The following is a 22,073-nucleotide window of genomic DNA, read 5'->3' on the forward strand; positions in this document are numbered from 1 at the left end:
TTTTATTTATAATTTGGTTCCATCATGACTTGGTAATCAAATTATTTAAGTAAGAAATTGGTTCTGTCTTTGTACTCACGTGAATACGATATCAAACTGGAGTTATTGACCTTTGACTGCAATTAATCTTGAGAGGAGATGAGTAAGAAAAAACTCCGATATCAGAAGTGAGAGAAACCTTTGAACTTTTGTGCTTCCTGCCGGCATTGTTTAAAAATTTAAACATTACAAAATCTATTTCTGCTATGGGAGAGTCCACTGTCACATATGTACATGGTAAATACGAGTATCAATGAAATTTATTCTGATAATATTTCTTATTATTAAATTGTCTTCAATTTTTGTTGTTAGTAGATTCACAAGGACTTTGCCTTGCAGCAAAGGAAAGAGGAGACATCTGGAAAAGTCATGACAGACCAATTTACAGAATAGTTCTCCCAGCACCAGCATAAAGCAGCATTGGGACCCTTCAGCTAAGCTATAAGAATTACAGTAAGAGAAAGGTTACCATTGCCATTGCCATCATATTGTTCCGGATTCTCAAGCTTATTTTGCTTAATGTTATTAATTCGACTTGGTATCTTCTTTCATATTAAAATAACATTAAAAAAACAGAAAATTAACTCTTTGAAATTGTTCAAGATAGTGCTAAATCAGAACTAGTAAAACAGAAACTGACAGGAAACAAGAAATGGGAGTTCAGTATGGTTAAATGACTTGGAAATATGGATCAAAGTTTAGAAACAGGAAGGTTTTACCTAGTAGATAGCGTGTTCATATGGTTTTGCCTCCATAGACAGAAAATATTGTGTTAAAGAGTATTCAAGAAAGGCTGCCACAGGCCACTTGGCCATTCAAATTAATTATTCTTCTGCTCTTATAGTATGATATTTTGTTGACAATTTAGACGGTGATCATTTTCTTATTTCGGCAGTGTAATGACATTGTTTTCCACATCAAATTATCTTAAAAAAACCCGTGCTAGATGCCTAGAATTATTCCAAGCAGGACAATTAACTTATTGCCCCAAGCAATGTTTGAAAAAAGATGTTTTTATGATTGGGACTCCCCTGCCAAAGTTGACTGGCTAACTCTTAAAGCTTCTGACTTCCTGATTTTGAGATTTCGAGTTCATCTGACACGACCCAAATTTCTACAATAACTATTCTCCTTCAACTAAACAGAGTTTCATTTGGTTTGATTAATTATCCAAACCAAGTGTGAAAAACTTTGAGGAAGGTTTGGGAATTCACCATCTGCTCTTCATGACTTTGAAAGTATTGCCTACTGTATGTATAGTTGGATGACTAAGAAATACAGGAATCTCTAGCAGATATACTCTGGCTGCATTTCTTTCTGACACTTGATCATATGGAGCTCAATAATTTGGCAAATCTTGAAAGATGAAGATAAATAGATAATGCACCAATTCATTCGCAACAGATAGGCCTGATGGCATGACAGTTTTCCTTAAATATATTTTGATGCTCCTTTATTGTGACCTATTATTAGCAAACTGAAGGTCATTCTTGGACCAACATTTTTAACAGTAAAAGGGAAAAAGGAGAAGAAAATAAAAGAAAGAAACTCCCCCACACAACATGAGCACAAACGCATGCATCCCACATTATATTATGATCATTGAATTGTGGATGCTATGTCTCAAAAGTTTGGGATTTTTCAGTAGGCATCAGGATTTGCCAGAAGGTAAGCTTCAACAACCTTGAAAATTCCCAAGGCCTTTTCTTTGCCGGCCTTGATTCCCTCTTCAGTGATCTCAAAGTCACCAATGGTGTAATATTTACTGGTGGTCTTACATATGGATCCCCCAGCTGGAGATTGCTCCAACTTGGTCTCATAAGTGATTTTCTCAAGCGTGTTCATCAGAGCATCGCCTTCAATCACACTGTAGATGTAAACAAAGTTATCTTTGTCTAATGCTTCAACCTTCTCCTTCATGTAATTGAATTGGCTTCCTGCATGTGGGAATGCAAATGAAGTGTAACAATGTTTTCCACACAATCATATATGATTCAAAGTATTTAGTTGCATGATCAATTAACTAACCTTCTCCAAAGGTAATCTTCTTGATGCTCCCAGGCTCACCACTGCCTTCAATGTACTCAACACTCTTAAAAGCCTGGGGAACAATCTTGGGGATGAGATTGTCACCATCAAGGATACAAGCTTTGAACATCTTGGCTGGTGGAATTGCAGTAGCAACCTCAGATTCGTATGTGAAAACACCCATGATTACTTGGAATTTTGGGAATGATCAAAGGAAGAGTGAAAACGGAGTTGATTGATTGTTATGCAGAGGAGATTACTTATGTGTGGAGATATGAATCTAAAAGTGTAGTATTTATAGAGTGGGCTTCAAGATTAGCTGTTGACAATGTAATCAATAGATTTTCACTGAAAGTTTGTACTTTAGCCAGAGAGAGCAACCAATTTATGATTGATTCTGGTTTGTGTACTTATCTTGCTCATCTTCAATATGCAATAATATTCAATCTAACCACAAAAGAACAAATTTGTGGATCACGGGTGCAGCGTTTTGGGAAGAAGATTGAAAGGAAAAGAACTCTAATATTTTAAGCCAGGAAAACCTTGAATCCAAGTGCTTGGACTATTAGAAACTAACAGCTACTTTCTGCAGACGTCTGCCAACATGGTTTAAAAGTTTAAACCATGATCATGCATGAAATATTCAGTTTGAGAACATATTTCTAGATAATTATTTGTAAGTATTTTCCTGGGTATAAAACATGTGACAGCAAAGGGCCAGATCATTTCAGTCCTTCCTCTTTCCTCGTTAGGATCCTCAGCCTATCTTGAATCTTGGTCAATGGTAGTGTGATAAGTTCAACATGGTTTCATGCTTAGGCAAGATAAGCAAAGCATGAAAATTTGAGACCCTACTGATCAACCAAGCCATAAATATCATTATCAGTTAGGATCTATATGATCAAGTGACCGTCAGAAAAACGGAATAATTTTTTAAATAGATTCTTAAACTTGCAGGACTGATGTTTTATCATCCCAAGCCAATTTGAGAAAACAAATTGTTCGAAGCCACCTGCTTAAGTCCAATAACTATCAGTAAACTTCTGTTTCTTCAATTTAAGGATTCATGCATGCTTCTCAGCAGCTTCAAATTTTAGTTTAAACAGGTAGGCTTGATAATTATCTGTTCAGTAAACTTCAACTGGGTGATAGTAAAACGATGGGATTCGTATTGTTAAGAAATCTAAAGACGATTTGCTTCAATTACTGTTTTGTTTTAGGTCAGGAATGAGGTAAAAGATATGAATTTACAGGTCTAATTTTCTCAAGGTCTTGGAGACAGGGCTAATGGAAATTTGGCCTTTGTTTCTAAAAATTTACATCATTTGGCAAGTAAAATGCTGGTGCATTACTAATCCAAATGTTCTTTGTTTTGCAATTACACTCCATTGATTCTAGTTCCATTCAGATATAACTTTACAAGTTTATCTAGGCCTGCTGAACAGAACATCAAAGTTTTATTAGCTCATAAAAGGTAGAGTTGCCCTTGCCCTGATAGAACAGACCAAAATATGGACATCCATTTTTACTAGTATGGGTAGACAGAAAAGACTTTCTTGAAGAGATAATATTGCAACTTTTTAATAGGCATCAGGATTTGCCAGGATGTAAGCTTAAACAGGTTGCCTTAAGGAATTTGTGTCAGAAATATACAGTTTCACATTGCTTCTGCCACTTGAACGTTTTATGTTCAATAATTTGTAAATCTTGAAAGGTGAAGATAATGCACTCATCATTCACACTGGATAGCTGGACCACACAACAATCTTTTAGTAAATTTTGATTATGATACTTTATTTAGTACTGCAGTTGACATTTACAGTTCAAGCTTCCCGGTATTCTCGACAAACCATGAACTCTTATTAGCAATCTGAAGGTCACATGGACCAACAACTGCAAAAGCTCAAAAGTAGTAAAAAGGGAAAAAGCAACTCTCTTACTCAAGCACATTTGTATGATCATTCAAGTAGATGCTATCTCAATATTGGGACTTTTAGTAGGCATCAGGATTTGCCAGGAGGTAGGCTTCAACTGCCTTGAACATTCCCATAGCCTTTTCTTTGCCTGCCCTGATTCCCTCTTCCTTGAGCTCAAAGTCACCAATGGTGTAATACTTACTAGTAGTCTTACATAGGGATCCCCCAGCTGGTGAGGGCTCTAACTTGGTCTCGTAAGTGACTTTCTCAAGCATGTTCATCAAAGCATCACCTTCGATCACACTGTAACTATACACAAAATTTTCCTTGTCTAGTGCTTCTACCTTCTGCTTCATGTAATTGAATTGGCTTCCTGCATGTAGGAAGGCAAATATAGAGTATGGTTATTAGAGGCAAATGAAACACTTCTAACTTCTAATTCAGTATATTATTCACGGTATTTTAGTTGCATATATATTAACTAACCTTCTCCAAAAGTAACTTTCTTGATGCTCCCAGGCTCACCATTGCCTTCAATGAACTCAACACTCTTAAAAGCCTGAGGAACAATCTTGGGAATGAGCTTGTCGCCATCAAGGATACAAGCCTTAAACATCTTGGCTGGTGGGATTGTAGTAACAACCTCAGATTCGTATGTGAAAACACCCATGATGATTACTAGTGATCTTTGAAATGATCAAAGGAAGAGTGAAAAGAGAATTGATTGATTGTTGAGGTGTGGAGATGTGAACCTGAAGCTGTAGTATTTATAGACTGAGCATGAAAGATAGCATTTCTGAATGTAGCTAGCCGGGTGATTTGTTTATATGTTATTGAATGGTTTCAGTTTTACAAAGTAATCAGTTATCAATTGAAAATTTGTAATCTAGTCCAGAAAGCACCTAATAAAACCTCCATTTGATTCTGGTTTGTGTACTGACCTTACATATTCTTTAAAATGCAGCAGTCAAGCTTACTATAAAGAACAAATTTATGGATCTTGAAAGCAGCCAATGTCCGAAGAAGAATAGAAGGAAAGAACTCTAATATTTTAAGCACAAAAGACCTCGAGTTCAGGTACTTGGACTAGTAGGAACTTGTAGGTACTTGAGAGTTGTGATTCTTATCTCATAAGTATGTTTATATGGTAAATTGTAATAATTAACTGATGAAAGGTTTTGAAGTTAAATTTGCAGCTTTTACAGGCGAACCAAAGGCCCTTCTCCCAGGTTCTTAATTATGTGATTTTTCAACATACAAATCTATGACCGTTTTTCATCATGTTTCACTCCTCTTACTGCTGACAGATGTGTAATATTCTTATCTTACCAAATCCTTGGTTTTGTTTACTTTCATTAGTCAGAAATCCCCGTTATTAGTTTTAAATGCATGTATTGTTTTTATTAAATCCATATTTTGGTGTTTTTTTGAAAGAATAACTTATTGGATTTCATAATCTCAAAATTCAGTATCCTGAATTTTGTTACTTCTTGATATGTAATTAAGAGTCAGACCAGCACTTTTATATTTTAAACAAATCAATAATTTCAATGAAATAGTCGGTAAATATTCTCTAAAAGCAATAAAGATGTCTTTGCTCTATTTGTTGTCGTCATCGATTTTTAATCGTAATTATGATTAATCGTAAAATTAGAGTGAGAAATCAAATCAAATTGAATCTTTAAAAAAAAATCATAATAAAATAAAAAATAACTATATTATTATTTATAAAAATATTAAGTACATGTACATATGTAATTTAAATGAAAAAAATTAAGAACATTGACTTCATCTCATCAAGCAATTTTTCTTCTTTTGTTGTGATTAAATAAGAGAATCTCTCAAGTTTGACATACGATCTTGAAAGCACCCTCAGTCGCGATCGAATCATTTTTGTCAAGATGGACTAATAGTGTCACTTCTTTATAATGTTTCTTAACCGTCGCTGGATCAACAGAAGAACAATTTTCGATAAAGAGAATTGAATATAGGATTTCAGTATCATCTATCTTCATCTTCTGGTAAAGATTTAGCATCGAATAAAACTTGTGAACAAGATAGGCCGCAATGTATTTCTGAACGATATGTAACTCAGGGTTCAAATCAAGTGCTACGAACCCTTATTGGATAGCTTTGTCGATATTTCCTAACTTAAAAGTATTTTTCTACAGCTGTTTTGGCATTTTCAGTAGCGATTTGCATGAGTTGAGATTGACAGAGACTTTGAAGATAAAAATCTGCCATGATAATACAATTTCTTCAAAGAAAGTAAAAAACTGATATTTAAGAATGATTGAAAATTTTGTGAGTTATAAAAGAAGTATTTATATTGATGGAAACTTAGGTTCAAAAGAAAGCTAATTTCTTTGAGTTATAGGACGAATCAACCCAATCAGCTTCAAAATCAAACTAACTGTTTTGGTTTAAAAAGAAAGGATAGAATCGGGATTTGAGTTAGAGATGATTTGATAAAAAAAATTTAAAAAAAAAGGAGGAAAATAAATGATGACAATCGCCACGCTGAAAATATATCCTCCCAATGATAGCATACTTGGACAGTTACAAGCAGCAAATATCTGTGAATTGTGACCTTTCACCAGTGAAACTTAGTGGCACAAATAACGTTACTATGCCCATACCAAGTTATATGGAAATTTTAGAAAACTATATCGATCTTTGTCAGACTTTTATGAAGAATTTGCAAATTGCAGACTAACCCAAATCAAGGACATTGAGATCAAGGACGAGGAAATCAAGACTGGCAAGGAAAAGGCCTTGGGAATGTTCAAGGCTGTGGAAGCTCACCTCTTGGCAAATCCTGATGCCTACAATTAGGCCAAATTTTAATTAATTTATGCCTGTAATGTTATATGGAAATTGATGTGTGTTTGTCTTAATTTCCTTTTGAAAGAGAGTGGTCTTTGTAATTTCTTTTGCCTAGTCGCCTTTGGCTGGGCTAATAAGAGCTTTCCAGCTAATTCATTAGAGAAATTGTCTTGTTTTTCAATACAAATATATAAACAAAAAAAATGATTTGTGATTATTTAATTTAATTGAATGTGAATGGAAATAAAAAAAAATAAAGATATATAATATTACTTATTAAGAGATTGAAAGAGACAGTTACACAAAATTTAACTTTAATTTTTTTATCATTAAAATTATTATTAAATTATTGAAATATTTGATGTTTTGTTTTAACTTTTGAGACTTAGGTGATGCGGTAAACGCTGTCAAACATCATAAAAATTGAGGGGAAAAGATGAAAAAGGAATAATGACTGTAGAAAAAACCAGCAAGAACTCAAGTCTTTTGGGTCCCAACTTGGATGAAAACAAAATACCAGGTTAGAGTTCAAAGAAATCAACTGATGGAAATGCTAAACGTGAATCACCATAAATAAATTCTTTCATGAACTCGCGATGGAGACTTGAAAATGGATTCTTCATATAGAAAGGCTGAAGAAAAGGCATTGCAAAATGGGAGGTGAAACATATATTCAGAGGAAAAAAAAAACAGCTTGCAGATAGCCTTGCGAAGGAGGGGGTTCACAGACAGGCGGACTTCATCAATGTCTTTGAGTGATGTTTTTCTGAGATTGTGCTGGGCAAACAGATGGAGACTAAAGCTTCCAAAGGAAGACTGGGAGGTAAGAAGTGAAATGCTGTGCTGGGATGTAGGGCCTGCGGAAATGAACCCTCTAACAAGTTTCAAGTGTGGCTGGCCTTTGTATTGTCAAGGTTATGCTCTGTCTGTATGAGTCTGATATGATTGTCTCTCTGATTGACTGTGTACAGTTGAGTCACCAGCTCTTGTGTCTTTTTCTGGAAGTCTGGTATGTAAATTTGTTTTGAGCTGCTGGGATAGCATGTGGGTAATTCTGGACTGCTAGTGCAGGTGACTTTTTGGTTTTGTATAGCAGGGTTCAGCTCTGAATTTTTGAGTAACAGAGCTTTGATCATCTTTTGTTTACTCAGGGGAGAGGATTTCACTCTTTCTTAATTAGGCTTACTCCATCTAAAGTGGAGACCATTTTACAAAATGGATGAAATTCACCTCTCAAAGAATTAATGTCAAGCAATTCAGACTGTAAATCTTCAATTTCAAGAAGTTTGAAGCTTATTCTTTGCCCCAATCAAGCAAGTTCAGTTGAAAATTTCATCACAATTTTGCAATTGTATCCTCTGATGTGCTTTCTATGAATACCAAGTATAAACAAAGACAACAACTATACCTTTCTTGAATGAAAGTCAAGCATCCCATAAAACAAAAAGGGAGAACAGACAAAACGTAAAAAGTCATATAAACTCTGTATGAGTTTGAAAAATATATGTAAATTAATGCATACTAATTATAATATCTGGCTAATTTGTGTATGTGTTGACATTGAACTTTTCTCAGCAATTGCCTCCTTGCGTAAGATACTTGCTTTCTTGATAGTCCAAGTCTTCTTATTAAGCATTTGACTGCATAATTAGTTTCTTTTCTTCTTTTTGGTCTTTCCTTTCTCACTTACTATAATGAACTAGTAAACCAAGTTCCCATCATTAACAACTTAACTTTTATGACATTGGTACAGCGCCTGCATTCTGAATTGGTGGGGGGCAAAAGGATTATTTGTTATTAAGTTTTCTATATAGTTTCAACAAATTTTTAAAACTTCAGTGGAGCAACTACCCCACAAGTCAATACATATCTTCTATAAATTGAACATAATGGCAATGCCTTTGTGTTGAATAAAAGCAAGCAGAGACTTGGGATCTGTGGACATCAATCTTGCTGTGAAAATTATGTGATTTTTCAACATACAAAGTTTTTGGCTGCTTAACCCAAATCTTTCAGAAAAACTGCAAAAATGAATACCAGTACTGCAGGTTAACCAAATTTTGTTGCAAGTAAAACATTGACTTGTTTGTCATTTCATATATCAAAGATGATACAACTCAACCTCTTTAATTATAATGAAATACAGATCATCACACTCAGGGACCAACCTTATTTAGCCAATCAAGGGAATATGAAAAATCACAACATTAAAAAACTGATGACACGAAGAACAGCAAGCTGGAGCTGAAAGGCAACCTAGTTGTAGGCATCAGGATTTGCCAAGAGATAAGCTTCAACAGCCTTGTACATTCCCAAGGCCCTTTCTTTCCCTGCCTTAATTTGCTCTTCCTTGATTTCAATGTCACCAATGGTATAATACTTGCTGGTGCTCTTGCAAACTGAGCCTCCATCTGGGCCTGCAACAAATTTGGTCTCGTAACTGATCTTCTCAAGTGTATTCATCAAAGCATCACCTTCGATCACACTGTAACTGTATGAGAAATTCTCTTTGTCTATTCCTTCAACCTTGTGCTTCACATACTTGAATTGGCTTCCTGCATTTGTTGCCATGCAAATCAATAAAGCATATGTTATTTTGAATAATTTATTTTGAAGTAGTGGCAAGAAATGAAAACTGAAGTAGTTATGATACAAACTAACCTTCACCAAAAGTAATCTTCTTGATACTTCCAGGCCCACCATCTCCTTCAAGGAGCTCAGAGCTCTTGATTGCCTGTGGCACAACCTTGGGGATAAGATTGTCAGCATCAAGAACAAAGGCCTTGAACATCTTGGCTGGGGGGATTGAGGTAGCAACCTCCATTTCATAAGTGACAACACCCATGATGCCAAACTAGGAGTTTGGAAATGTTCAAATCAAGGAAGACAAACAGAGAGAGAAAAGGGGAGAATTAACTGAGTGATTGAGCTGTGGGAAGAAGTGAGAACTAAGATCATATTTATAGACTGAGCTTTGAAGCTTAACAATTCAATTTCTTCAATTTTTAGTGGGAAAAAAGTCCAATTATGAATAGGAAATAGTTACTACCTTTCAAAGAATTTGCACTAGTCAAAGAAAGCACCCTGCATGAGAAGAATAATTATTATAGTAAATCTCCAATTGATCATTTTAAATGTGGTACCGACCTCTGCCATATATTTGCTTGATATTTATTAAAAAATGCTTACATGTATGCAGAGAGAATATCATAGCAAGGAAAGCTTCAGATTTGATTAATTACTTGGATAATTAATAAAAGCTTAACAAATATTACTTTTTCTGCACACACTTGCGGTGACCAAATAAACAAACAATTTATGATATTAATTAATCGGTTTAGACATCTAGAAGGAAGGATGATGAAACAATTCCATTTGACCATTTTGTTATCAGAACAAAGAAAGACGGTAACTTGGTTTACTAGTTCATTATCAAAGTGAGAAAAGAAACACCAAAAGAGAAAAAAAAAAAAAGCACAAAGACTTGGACTATCTAAAGATGAAAGGTGAAGATAATGACAAATCATTCACACCGGGTGGCTTGACCACACAACAATCTTTTAGTAAATTTTGACCATGATCCTTTATTTAGTATTGCAGTTGACATTTACAGTTCAAGCTTCCCGGTATTCTCGACAAACCATGAACTCTTATTAGCAATCTGAAGGTCACATGGACCAACAACTGCAAAAGCTTACAAGTAGTAAAAAAGGAAAAGGCAACTCTCTTACTCAAGCACATTTGTATGATCATTGAAGTAGATGCTATCTCAATATTGGGATTTTTAGTAGGCATCAGGATTTGCCAGGAGGTAGGCTTCAACAGCCTTGAACATTCCCAAGGCCTTTTCTTTGCCTGCCTTGACTCCCTCTTCCTTGAGCTCAAAGTCACCTTTGGTGTAATACTTACTAGTAGTCTTACATAGGGATCCCCCAGCTGGTGAGGGCTCTAACTTGGTCTCGTAAGTGATTTTCTCAAGCATGTTCATCAAAGCATCGCCTTCGATCACACTGTAACTATACACGAAATTTTCTTTGTCTAGTGCTTCTACCTTCTGCTCCATGTAATTGAATTGGCTTCCTGCATGTAGAAAGGCAAATATAGAGTATGGTTATTAGAGGCAAATGAAACACTTCTAACTTCTAATTCAATATGTTATTCGCAGTATTTTAGTTGCATATGTATTAACTAACCTTCTCCAAAAGTAACTTTCTTGATGCTCCCAGGCTCACCATTGCCTTCAATGTACTCAACACTCTTAAAAGCCTGGGGAACAATCTTGGGAATGAGCTTGTCACCATCAAGGATACAAGCCGTAAACATCTTGGCTGGTGGGATTGTAGTAACAACCTCAGATTCGTATGTGAAAACACCCATGATGATTGCTAGTGATCTGGGAAATGATCAAAGGAAGAGTGAAAAGAGAATTAATTGATTGTTGAGGTGTGGAGATGTGAACCTGAAGCTGTAGTATTTATAGACTGAGCATGAAGGATAGCATTTCTGAATGTAGCTAGCCGGGTGATTTGTTTATATGCTATTGAATGGTTTCAGTTTTACAATGTAATCAGTTATCAATTGAAAATTCGTAATCTAGTCCAGAAAGCACCTATTAAAACCTCCATTTGATTCTGGTTTGTGTACTGACCTTACATATTCTTTAATATGCAGCAGTCAAGCTTACTACAAAGAACAAATTGATGGATCTTGAAAGCAGCCAATGTCAGAAGAAGAACAAAAGGAAAGAACTCTAATATTTTAAGCACAAAAGACCTCGAGTTCATGTACTTGGACTTACCAGGAACTTGTAGGTACTTGAGAGTTGTTATTCTTATCTCATACGTATGTTTTTATGGTAAATTGTAATAATTATCTCATAAGACCTGCTTCTATGTTCTTAATTTAAGACAGCTCTTCAGCATATTTCTCTCCTCTTACTGCTGACAGATTGTGTAATATTCTTATCGTACCAAATTCTTAGTTTTGTTTACTTTCATTAGTCAAAAATCCCCGTTATTGGTTTTAAATGTATTGTTTTTATTAAATCCATAGTTTGGTGTTTTTGGAAGAATAACTTACAGGATTTCAAAATCTCAAGAATAAAGATCCTGAATTTTGTTACTTGTTGGTATGTAATTAAGAGTTAGACCAGCAATTTTATACTTTAAACAAATTAATAGTTTCAATGAAATAGTTGGTAAATATTCTCTAAAAGCAATAAAGATGTCTTTGGCCTATCCGATGTTGTCATCCATTCTTAATCATAATTATGATTAATTGTTAAATTGGAGTGAGGAATCAAACTAAATTGAATATTAAAAAAATAAAATCATAACAAAATCAGAACTAACTATATTATTATTTTTAAAAGTTTTGAGTACATGTAAAGATATAATTTGAATAAAAAAAAAAGAGTCAACTTCATCCCATCAAGCTATTCTTCTTTTATTATGATCAAATAAGAGAGTCTCCCAAGCTTTACGGATGATCTTGAAAGCCCCCTCAGCCGCGATCGAATCATTCTTGTCAGGATGAACCAAGAGTGCCACTTCCTTATAATGTTTTTTGATCGTACCAGCATCAACAGAAAAACAATCTTCGATAAAAAGAATCGAATATAGGACTTCAGTATCGTCCATCTTCATCTTCTGGCAAAAGCATAGCATCAAATCAAACTTGTGAACAAGATAAGCTGCAGTGCATTTTTGGACCATTCGTAACTCAGGGTTCAAATCAAGTGCTGCGAATCCTTGTTGGATGGCCTTGCCGATATTTCTCGTATTTTCTGTAACTGCTTTGGCATGTTTCGCAGCGGTTTGCATAAGTTGAGATTGGCAGAGACCTTGAAGATAAAAATCAAGTATGATAATACAATTTTTTCAAAAAAAATGAAAAAATTGATATTTAAGAATGATTGAGATTTTTGTGAGCTATAAAAAATGGTATTTATATTGATGGGAATTTGGCTTCAAATAAAGCTAATTTATTTGAGTTATAGGATGAATCAACCAACTCAGCTTCAAAATCAAGCTAAATTTTGTTTGATTTGAAAAGAAGGGATAAAATCGAGATTTAAGTTAGTGATGATTTGATATAAAAAAAAAGAGGGAAAGGTTATTTACTAAGTCTTTGCCTACTTCTACAAAGTAATCATTCTGTCATAGAAAGTGGAGGACTTAATTAGTCTCATTGCCCATATCAATTTATATGGAAATTTTAAAAAACTAAATCAATATTTGTCAAACATTTAAGTTAATGTATTGGAAAGAGGTGGGATTTGGATTCCATTGCTCTTAATTCAACTCAAAAGATTTACAAAGAAAAACAAATTTAATTTGTAAATTGCATATTAACCTAAACTTTTTTCCAGTAACCCTTGATTATCATTTCATATATCAAAGATAATACAATCCAAACTCTTTAATTATAATGAAATACAGATGATCACACCATTAAAAACTGATGACATGAAGAACAACAAGAAGGAACTGAAAGGCAAGCTAGTTGTAGGCATCAGGATTTGCCAAGAGGTAAGCTCTGAAGCTTAACAATTCGATTTCTTCAATTTTTAATTGGAAAAAAATATGCAGTTGTGACCACGAAACAGTTACTACTTTTCAAAGAATTTGCACTAGTCAAAGAAAGCACCCTGCATGAGAAGAATAATTATCATAGTAAATCTCCAATTAATCATTTTAAATGTGGTGCCGAGCTCTGCTACATACTTGCTTGAGAGATTTATTGAAAAATGCTTACATGTATGCAGAGAGAATATCATAGCAAGGAACTTCAGATTTGATTAATTACTTGGATCAAATTAAAAGCTATAACATTAATATGCAGAAAGAAAAGGAGCATCAAGGAATACATTCCACGTACACGAAGGCAGAGCTGCACATAAAACGTAATACTAAATACATAGCGTACACCTGGAAGGAAGGCACCGATAGACAGCAACGCTCCACGTCTCGTCTTATAGGCTCTTTATCAACACCAACGCTAAAGTTAGTGAGAAACCTGTTACGAATGGTAACAGTATTCTGTGAAAAAAAGGACTTATCCCAAACAATGAGGAGGCCCCCGGATCAACCCTCTGTAGCACTGTAGGGCCGATGCTTTTTTTTTTCTCTTACGTTAGAAGTTTCCTTTAACTTCATTGAAAGTCTTTGGTTAGAAATGCATGGCTATGTCCATCTTAAAAAAGAATAGAAAAACAATTCAGCTCTTTCACACAGGCTGACCTGGATCCTCATCATCTATAAATACCGCATTTAGCTCTTACATCTCCACAGCTCAGGAACTCATAAACAATCAATTCCTCACTCCTTTTCATTCCCAGTTCTGCTATCATTTGCAAGCTTCTACATCACCATGGGTGTTGTGACTTATGAAATGGAGGTTGCCACAACAATCCCACCGGCCAAGATGTTCAAGGCATTTGTTCTTGACTCTGACAACCTCATCCCAAAAATTTTGCCACTGGCTATCAAGAGTGTTGTTACCCTTGAGGGAGATGGAGGGGCTGGAACCATCAAGCAAGTTAACTTTGGCGAAGGCTAGTTCACATTTCCTTTCCCAACAAATTTTTTTTTTATTAAGAACAGAATTAACATTGTTGAAACAAGTTTTTGGTGTGTATTTCCTGCAGGCAGCCAGTTCAAATACACGAAGCAGAGGATCGATGTGATTGACCAAGAAAATTTCACCTGCTGCTTCACTGTGATCGAGGGTGATGCTCTGATGGACACACTGGAAAAAATCTCCAACGAGATCAAATTCGAGGCAGCATCTGATGGAGGGTCTGTGTGCAAGAGCAGCAGCAGTTACTACACCATTGGTGACATCAATATCAAGGAGGAGGAAATAAAGGCTGGAAAAGAGAAGGCATCGGGGATGTTCAAAGCAATCGAAGCTTACCTCTTGGCAAACCCTGATGCCTACAATTAGGCTGCATTGTGTTTGAATATGGTTGAATGATTGTCCTATGTTTAGCATGGTTTTCCATGGGGGCATAGGTGCCTAATAAGGGCTTCTCAGTGTGATATCTTGCAATGTTCATCAGGAATTAATATTAAATTTGGTTATAACGCTTTTACAATATTTGATGATATATATATATATATATATGGTTTTCTTTTTCATTTTCACCATGCAAAGAATAAACAGTGACATCTTCGGGTCTCAACCTTCAACGGTCTATAAATGTTGACCGGTGTGACTTTTGGTGTTTAGAGAAAAAACCCACAGATTCAGGCATTGCTTTTCAACAATTTCACATTAATTATTATTAAATGAGTCAATTTTAGGGTACAAAAAATATAAAGAATTCAACTTATGCTGAAGTATTGTTATATTAAAAATATTTCTTTTAAAAAAATAAATTTTATTCTTCCATCATCGATAATGTCATAACAAGTCTTTAATTTAATTAACAAATAACGTTTGTGTTAAATTTACTTTACAATTGCAGAAGTGACACTGGACATCAAACAAAGGCAGCAAGCAAAATCAGTACGGGATCCTAACAAGGTCAACCAAAAACAAAGGATCCTACAAAGGAATTCACAAGAAAAAGCCTATGAGAAGCAGATCTCTCGACAAGCCCCTGTTTTTGGACAAGACGCAAGAGAACTTCCTAATAAACAAGTACTAAGATAAACAATCTCAGGAGCACGGACATGAAGACCATGCACCATGAGTGTCCTAACCTACTCTCCTCAATGACCCTATAAAGGCCATAGACCAAAAAAACAAAAAAAAAAAAAAAGGCTCTCTCATCTCTTCCATCAACCAGATCATTCCATAAAAACCATAGGAAAAGTCTTAAAATCAGAAGGGCAATTCAATCTCTCACTCTCCCCCCTCTCCCCCGAATCCAACAGCAACTGTTCAAAACGGGACCAGCCTCTCCACTCTCAAAAACCAGAGGAGTGATCAATCACAAGCAGACTGCACGAAGAACAAAAAGGAGAGAACTCAACCGCACGAAACCCGCTCACCCACCCCAAACGTACCAGCGCTCCAAGATTGAAACCTCGAACCCCACCCTTTTTCCTTTTCCTCTCTCCCACAAACATTCGAAAAAGAAGAGAAGCCCTTCCAATTTCTTCTTTTGCCCTGAAACGCTTGTTAATTATCCTTTTCTTTTTTCTATATTTTTCCTTTTTTTTTTTCTTTATTCTTTATATTAATAATGTTAGCAAATAACCCCTAATTTTTTAATGTTAAGTGGCACAACTACCCCCGCAAGTCAATGCATATCTTCTATAAATTGAGCATAATGACAATGCCTTTGTGTTAAATAAAAGCAGCAGAGACTTGGGATTTGTGGTCATCAATCCTCCTATGAAAATTATGTGATTTTTCAACATACAAAATAAAACGAATGCCAATATTGCAGGTTAACCAACATTTTTTGCAAGTAAAACATTGACATGTTTGTTGTTTCATATATCAAAGATTATACAACTCAAACTCTTTAAATTATAATGAAATACAAATGATCACAGTCAGGGACCAATCTTATTTAACCAACCAAGGGAATATAAAAATTAAATCACATCATTAAAAACTGATGACATGAAGAACAGCAAGCAGGAGCTGAAAGGAAATTTAGTTGTAGGCATCAGGATTTGCCAAGAGGTAAGCTTCAACAGCCTTGTACATTCCCAAGGCCCTTTCTTTCCCTGCCTTAATTTGCTCTTCCTTGATCTCAATGTCACCAATGGTATAATACTTGCTGGTGCTCTTGCAAACTGATCCTCCATCTGGGCCTGCAACAAACTTGGTCTCGTAACTGATCTTCTCAAGTGTATTCATCAAAGCATCACCTTCGATCACACTGTAACTGTATGAGAAATTCTCTTTGTCTATTCCTTCAACCTTGTGCTTCACATACTTGAATTGGCTGCCTGCATTTGTTGCCAACCAAATCAATAAAGCATTTATTATTTTGAATAATTTACTTTGAAGTAGTGACAAGAAATGAAAACTGAAGTAGTTATGATGCAAACTAACCTTCACCAAAAGTAATCTTCTTGATACTTCCCGGCCCACCATCTCCTTCAAGGAGCTCAGAGCTCTTGATTGCCTGTGGCACAACCTTAGGGATAAGATTGTCAGAATCAAGAACAAAGGCCTTGAACATCTTGGCTGGGGGGATTGAGGTAGCAACCTCCATCTCATAAGTGACAACACCCATGATGCTAAGCTAAGAGTTTGGAAATGTTCAACTCAAGGAAGAGAAACAGAGAGAGAAAAGGGGAGGATTAACTGAGTGATTGAGGTGTGGGAAGAAGTGAGAACTAAGATGATATTTATAGACTGAGCATTGAAGCTTAACAATTCAATTTCTTCAATTTTTAGTGGGAAAAAAAATCCAATTATGAATAGGAAACAGTTGCTACTTTTCAAAGAATTTGCACTAGTCAAAGAAAGCACCCTGCATGAGAAGAATAATTATTATAGTAAATCTCCAATTGATCATTTTAAATGTGGTACCGACCTCTGCCATATATTGGCTTGATATTAAGTGGTTTAGACATCTAGAAGAGAAAAGGTATATAGGATCATGAAACAATTACATTTGACCAAAATGGTGCCCATGGGGCCATTTGGGATCAAAACAGGCTGCAGAATTTCAATATAATTAAGAGCGAAGAAAAATGGTAACTTGGTTTACTAGTTCATTATCATAAGATTTATGGCAATGCAAGTATTCCTTTACATATAATCGGTAAGATATATGGCAAAGGATTACCTTGATGATGCATGAATGTCAATAGCATGAAGAAATAGAAACCTTGAGAAAATTAGATTGACAGTCCATCTCGCTGTATAAACAGATCATTTCTAGCCATATCTGCACTTCATGAGAATGGTCAAATATTAAGACTTTGGAATTAATTACTATAAAAATGACCATCTTTTCTAATGATGCATGGTCAAAAAGGTTCAGAAAGATTAATTTAACCCAGGCAGTGAAATTTTCATCACTAAATTTTTCTCAGGGGAACAAGAAAAACTTTTTCTGCTCATTAGAAATCAAACCCATTTTTTGTAATCAACTCTGAACAAATACATATCCTGACAGCAAATATTAACGTAACATCATGTTTCACGGACTGCGTCAGTCGTACGTTAACTTGTTGCCCTTGAACTAGTTAATCATAGATCATCCGAGATATTCCTAGTATTTTTCATTGAAAAAATTCAGGCTACTGTTCTTGACTTAATCATTACGTTCTTCTGACCAATTGATTGAGATTGTTTAGTAAGAGATGGGCGGCCATATGTTCTTCTAGATTTGAGAAAAATATGATTCATTTCTTTCATACATGGAAAATTTTGCATAGCTTTATTTGTATAAACACCACCTCCATTTCTCGTATTTGTCACACGACTTAAAGAGAAAACTCCTTTAAACAATTAATTCTCTTATCTCTTTCTTCTACTAACTCGATCATGGGTGTTTTCACTTATGAAATGGAGGTTGCCACGGTGATCCCTCCCGCAAGGATGTTCCAGGCCTTCGTCCTTGATTCGGACAACCTCATTCCCAAGATCCTGCCACAAGCTATTAAGAGTGTTGAAACCCTGGAAGGAGATGGAGGGGCTGGAACTGTCAAGCAAGTGAACTTTGGCGAAGGCTAGTTTCACAATATTTCTCGATTTTTCTCCCTGAACATTTCGATAGTACAAATGTTTTACAAGTGATTTTCGTTTTCAATTTTTACAGGCAGCCAGTTCAAGACAGTGAAGAACAGGATTGATGGGATTGACAAAGAGAAATTCACGTACAGCTACACCGTGATCGAGGGTGATGCCCTGATGAGCACACTCGAGAAAATCTGTAATGAGATCAAATTCCAGGCGTCACCTGAGGGCGGATCCATCTGCAAGAGCAGCAGCACTTACTATACCATCGGTGACATTGAGATCAAGGATGAGGAAATCAAGTCTGGCAAGGAAAAGGCCTTGGGAATGTTCAAGGCTGTGGAAGCTCACCTCTTGGCAAATCCTGATGCCTACAATTAGGCCAAACTCTAATTAATTTATGCCCGTAATGTCATATTGAAATTGATGTGTGTTTGTCTTATTTTCCTTTTGAATGAGAGCGGTCTTTGTAATTTCTTTTGCCTTGTCGCCTTTGGCTGGGCTAATAAGAGCTTTCAAGCTAAGTAATTAATGAATTGTCTTGGTTTTCAATACAAATAAATAACCTTTCCCTCTCTTTTTTTTCCAATTAAATTATCACTAACTCAAATCCCGATTCTATCCCTTTTTTTCAAACTAAACAAAAGTTAGCTTGATTTTGAAGCTGAGTTTGATTCATCTTATAACTCAAAAGAATTAGCTTTCTTTTCAAGCTAAGTTCCAATCAATATAAATACCCTTTTTATAACTTACCAAAATTTCAATCATTCTTAAATCTCAATTTTTTACTTTTTTAGAAAAAATTATACTATCATGGCTGATTTTCGTCTTCAAGACCTTTGTCAACCTCAACTCACACAAATCGCTGCTGAAAATACCAAAGCAGTTGCAGAAGAATACTTTAAGTTGGGAAATATCAACAAGGCCATCCAATAAGGATTCGCAGCACTTGATTTGGACCCTGATTTACGAATGGTTCAAAAATACATTATAGCCTATCTTGTTCATAAGTTTGATTCGATGCTAAGCCTTTGCCAGAAGATGAAGGTAGATGATACTGAAGTCCTATATTCAATTCTCTTTATCGAAGATTGTTCTTCTGTTGATGCGGCTACGATTAAGAAACATTATAAAGAAGTGGCGCTCTTGATCCATCCTGACAAGCATAATTCAATCGCGACTGAGGATGCTTTCAAGATCGTTCGTCAAGCTTGGGAGACTCTCTTATCTAATCACAACAAAAGAAAAAGAACAGTTTGATGGGATGGTGTAAAATCTTTTTGATATTTTTATTTAGATTATATCTTTACATGTATTCAAAATTTTCATAAATAATAATAATGTCATTAGTTTTGATTTTGTTCTACAACGAGGAATCTATTTTTCCCAACCTTTATCTAGCACCTTGTGATTTTTTTTCTTAATAAATAACTTTTGGATTTTTTTTCTAAAACTGAGCAAAATTAACTATGTAATCTATTATCAAGATGTTAATTGAAAAAAAATTACAAGTTGTCATGTAAAAAAAAGTTAACATCACTAAAAATTTAAGTAGAGTTTAATCATTAAAAAATTAATATTTTTTATGTTTTAATTTAATTCAATTGACTAAGCTATTCAAAAAAAAAAAATCAATTGGCTAACTACCCTTTTTTATTATTTTACATGATTTTCAAGTTTCCATCCCGAGTTCATAAAAGAATATATTTATGGTGATTTACGTTTAGCATTTCCATCAGTTGATTTCTTTAACCTCCAACCCATCCAAGTTGGGACCCCAAAGACTTGAGTCCTTACTGTTTTTTTCATTGCTCATTCTTACTTTTTCATTTTTTCTTTTCAATTTCTGTGATGTTTAACGGCATTTACCACATAACGTAAATCTCAAAAACTAAAACAAAATGTCAAATATTTTAATTATTTAATATAATAAGTTTATCAATAATAAAATTAAAGTTGGATTTTGCAATTGAACTATCTCTTTCAATCTCTGCTAGTATGTAGTATTATATATTTTTATTCTTTTATATATATTCTCATTTAATTAAATTAAATAATAAATTGAATGGTCGTAAAATGCTCTTTTTTTTGTTTATATATTTGTATTGAAAACCAAGACAATTCATTAATTCATTGGCTTGAAAGCTCTTATTAGCCCAGCCGAAGGCGACAAGGCAAAAGAAATTACAAAGACCACTCTCATTCAAAAGGAAAATAAGACAAACACACATCAATTTCAATATGACATTACAGGCATAAATTAATTAAAGTTTGGCCTAATTGTAGGTATCAGGATTTGCCAAGAGGTGAGCTTCCACAGCCTTGAACATTCCCGAGGCCTTTTCCTTGCCAGACTTGATTTCCTCATCCTTGATCTCAATGTCACCGATGGTATAGTAAGTGCTGCTGCTCTTGCAGATGGATCCGCCCTCAGGTGACGCCTGGAATTTGATCTCATTACAGATTTTCTCGAGTGTGTTCATCAGGGCATCACCCTCGATGACGGTGTAGCTGTACGTGAATTTCTCTTTGTCAATCCCATCAATCCTGTTCTTCACTGTCTTGAACTGACTGCCTGTAAAAATTGAAAACAAAAATCACTTGTAAAACATTTGCACTATCGAAATGTTTAAAGAGAAAAATCGAGAAATATTGTGAAACTAGCCTTCGCCAAAGTTCACTTGCTTGGCAGTTCCAGCCCCTCCATCTCCTTCCAGGGTTTCAACACTCTTAATAGCTTGTGGCAGGATCTTGGGAATGAGGTTGTCCGAATCAAGGACGAAGGCCTGGAACATCCTTGCGGGAGGGATCACCGTGGCAACCTTCATTTCATAAGTGAAAACACCCATGATCGAGTTAGTAGAAGAAAGAGATAAGAGAATTAATTGTTTAAAGGAGTTTTCTCTTTGAGTCGTGTGACAAATACGAGAAATGGAGGTGGTACTTATACAAATAAAGCTATGCAAAATTTTCCATGTATGAAAGAAATGAATCATATTTTTCTCAAATCTAGAAGAACATATGGCCACCCATCTCTTACTAAACAATCTCAATCAATTGGTCAGAAGAAAGTAATGATAAAGCCAGGAACAGTAGCCTGTATTTTTCTCAATGAAAAATACTAGGAATATCTCGGATGATTTATGATTAACTGGTTCAAGGGCAACAAGCTAACGTAGGACTAACACAGTCCATGAAACGTGATGATTTTGTCCTTACAGGCTATAGCTGGTTTCCAACAATGGGTAACTTCTCCTGGAAAGCAGCTGCAGCCAACTAGTATTTACATAAATTATTAATCCTGATCCTGCAAAGATTACTGGACACGAATGGCTGTCATTGTGGCTTCTGAAATGGTTTTGAACTGAGATTAGATTACCCACCAATTAGATCAAGTAGAAGTTTGATATCCTAATTCGATTAAATTACTTATTATAATGTGTAGTTATTTAACTATTATAGCCAACCACAAAAAGCAGTCAAACCACAAATGTTCTATTTGTCAATGAAAATGGTGAGAAGGTGAACTAACTAGGAGAACAAATTTAAAAAAGAAAAAAAAATAAGGTGTACTTCAAGATTTTCTTAATTAACAGTTCATGCTGCTCT

The 22,073-nt window shown here is 35.1% G+C and overlaps 8 protein-coding genes across 8 annotated transcripts; 2 read left to right on the top strand and 6 right to left on the bottom strand.

The window, feature by feature from the left end:
- On the bottom strand, nucleotides 1,652-2,335 carry LOC18603573 (major allergen Pru av 1). Its single transcript, XM_007035630.2, has 2 exons — nucleotides 2,068-2,335; nucleotides 1,652-1,976 (listed from the first exon to the last, which is right to left on the bottom strand). Exons 1-2 carry the CDS (start codon nucleotides 2,249-2,251, stop codon nucleotides 1,681-1,683), a joined length of 480 nt encoding a protein of 159 aa, XP_007035692.1. The 5' UTR covers nucleotides 2,252-2,335; the 3' UTR covers nucleotides 1,652-1,680.
- Nucleotides 4,061-4,665, bottom strand: LOC108661748 (major allergen Pru ar 1-like). Its single transcript, XM_018119411.1, has 2 exons — nucleotides 4,470-4,665; nucleotides 4,061-4,356 (listed from the first exon to the last, which is right to left on the bottom strand). The coding sequence occupies exons 1-2, from the start codon at nucleotides 4,651-4,653 to the stop codon at nucleotides 4,061-4,063; spliced, it is 480 nt and encodes a 159-aa protein (XP_017974900.1). The 5' UTR covers nucleotides 4,654-4,665.
- Nucleotides 8,859-9,761, bottom strand: LOC18603574 (major allergen Pru ar 1). Its single transcript, XM_007035631.2, has 2 exons — nucleotides 9,471-9,761; nucleotides 8,859-9,364 (listed from the first exon to the last, which is right to left on the bottom strand). Exons 1-2 carry the CDS (start codon nucleotides 9,652-9,654, stop codon nucleotides 9,066-9,068), a joined length of 483 nt encoding a protein of 160 aa, XP_007035693.2. The 5' UTR covers nucleotides 9,655-9,761; the 3' UTR covers nucleotides 8,859-9,065.
- On the bottom strand, nucleotides 10,468-11,325 carry LOC108661749 (major allergen Pru ar 1-like). Its single transcript, XM_018119412.1, has 2 exons — nucleotides 11,003-11,325; nucleotides 10,468-10,889 (listed from the first exon to the last, which is right to left on the bottom strand). The coding sequence occupies exons 1-2, from the start codon at nucleotides 11,184-11,186 to the stop codon at nucleotides 10,594-10,596; spliced, it is 480 nt and encodes a 159-aa protein (XP_017974901.1). The 5' UTR covers nucleotides 11,187-11,325; the 3' UTR covers nucleotides 10,468-10,593.
- Nucleotides 14,104-14,909, top strand: LOC18603576 (major allergen Pru ar 1). Its single transcript, XM_007035633.2, has 2 exons — nucleotides 14,104-14,364; nucleotides 14,458-14,909. The coding sequence occupies exons 1-2, from the start codon at nucleotides 14,181-14,183 to the stop codon at nucleotides 14,754-14,756; spliced, it is 483 nt and encodes a 160-aa protein (XP_007035695.2). The 5' UTR covers nucleotides 14,104-14,180; the 3' UTR covers nucleotides 14,757-14,909.
- LOC18603577 (major allergen Pru ar 1) lies at nucleotides 16,221-17,117 on the bottom strand. Its single transcript, XM_007035635.2, has 2 exons — nucleotides 16,827-17,117; nucleotides 16,221-16,720 (listed from the first exon to the last, which is right to left on the bottom strand). The coding sequence occupies exons 1-2, from the start codon at nucleotides 17,008-17,010 to the stop codon at nucleotides 16,422-16,424; spliced, it is 483 nt and encodes a 160-aa protein (XP_007035697.1). The 5' UTR covers nucleotides 17,011-17,117; the 3' UTR covers nucleotides 16,221-16,421.
- Nucleotides 18,185-19,022, top strand: LOC18603578 (major allergen Pru ar 1). Its single transcript, XM_018119409.1, has 2 exons — nucleotides 18,185-18,456; nucleotides 18,547-19,022. Exons 1-2 carry the CDS (start codon nucleotides 18,273-18,275, stop codon nucleotides 18,843-18,845), a joined length of 483 nt encoding a protein of 160 aa, XP_017974898.1. The 5' UTR covers nucleotides 18,185-18,272; the 3' UTR covers nucleotides 18,846-19,022.
- Nucleotides 20,588-21,399, bottom strand: LOC18603580 (major allergen Pru ar 1). The gene is made up of 2 exons (XM_007035638.2): nucleotides 21,130-21,399; nucleotides 20,588-21,039 (listed from the first exon to the last, which is right to left on the bottom strand). The coding sequence occupies exons 1-2, from the start codon at nucleotides 21,311-21,313 to the stop codon at nucleotides 20,741-20,743; spliced, it is 483 nt and encodes a 160-aa protein (XP_007035700.2). The 5' UTR covers nucleotides 21,314-21,399; the 3' UTR covers nucleotides 20,588-20,740.

Source organism: Theobroma cacao, chromosome 4, assembly GCF_000208745.1.
Source record: "Theobroma cacao cultivar B97-61/B2 chromosome 4, Criollo_cocoa_genome_V2, whole genome shotgun sequence".
Taxonomy (NCBI): Eukaryota; Viridiplantae; Streptophyta; class Magnoliopsida; order Malvales; family Malvaceae; genus Theobroma; species Theobroma cacao.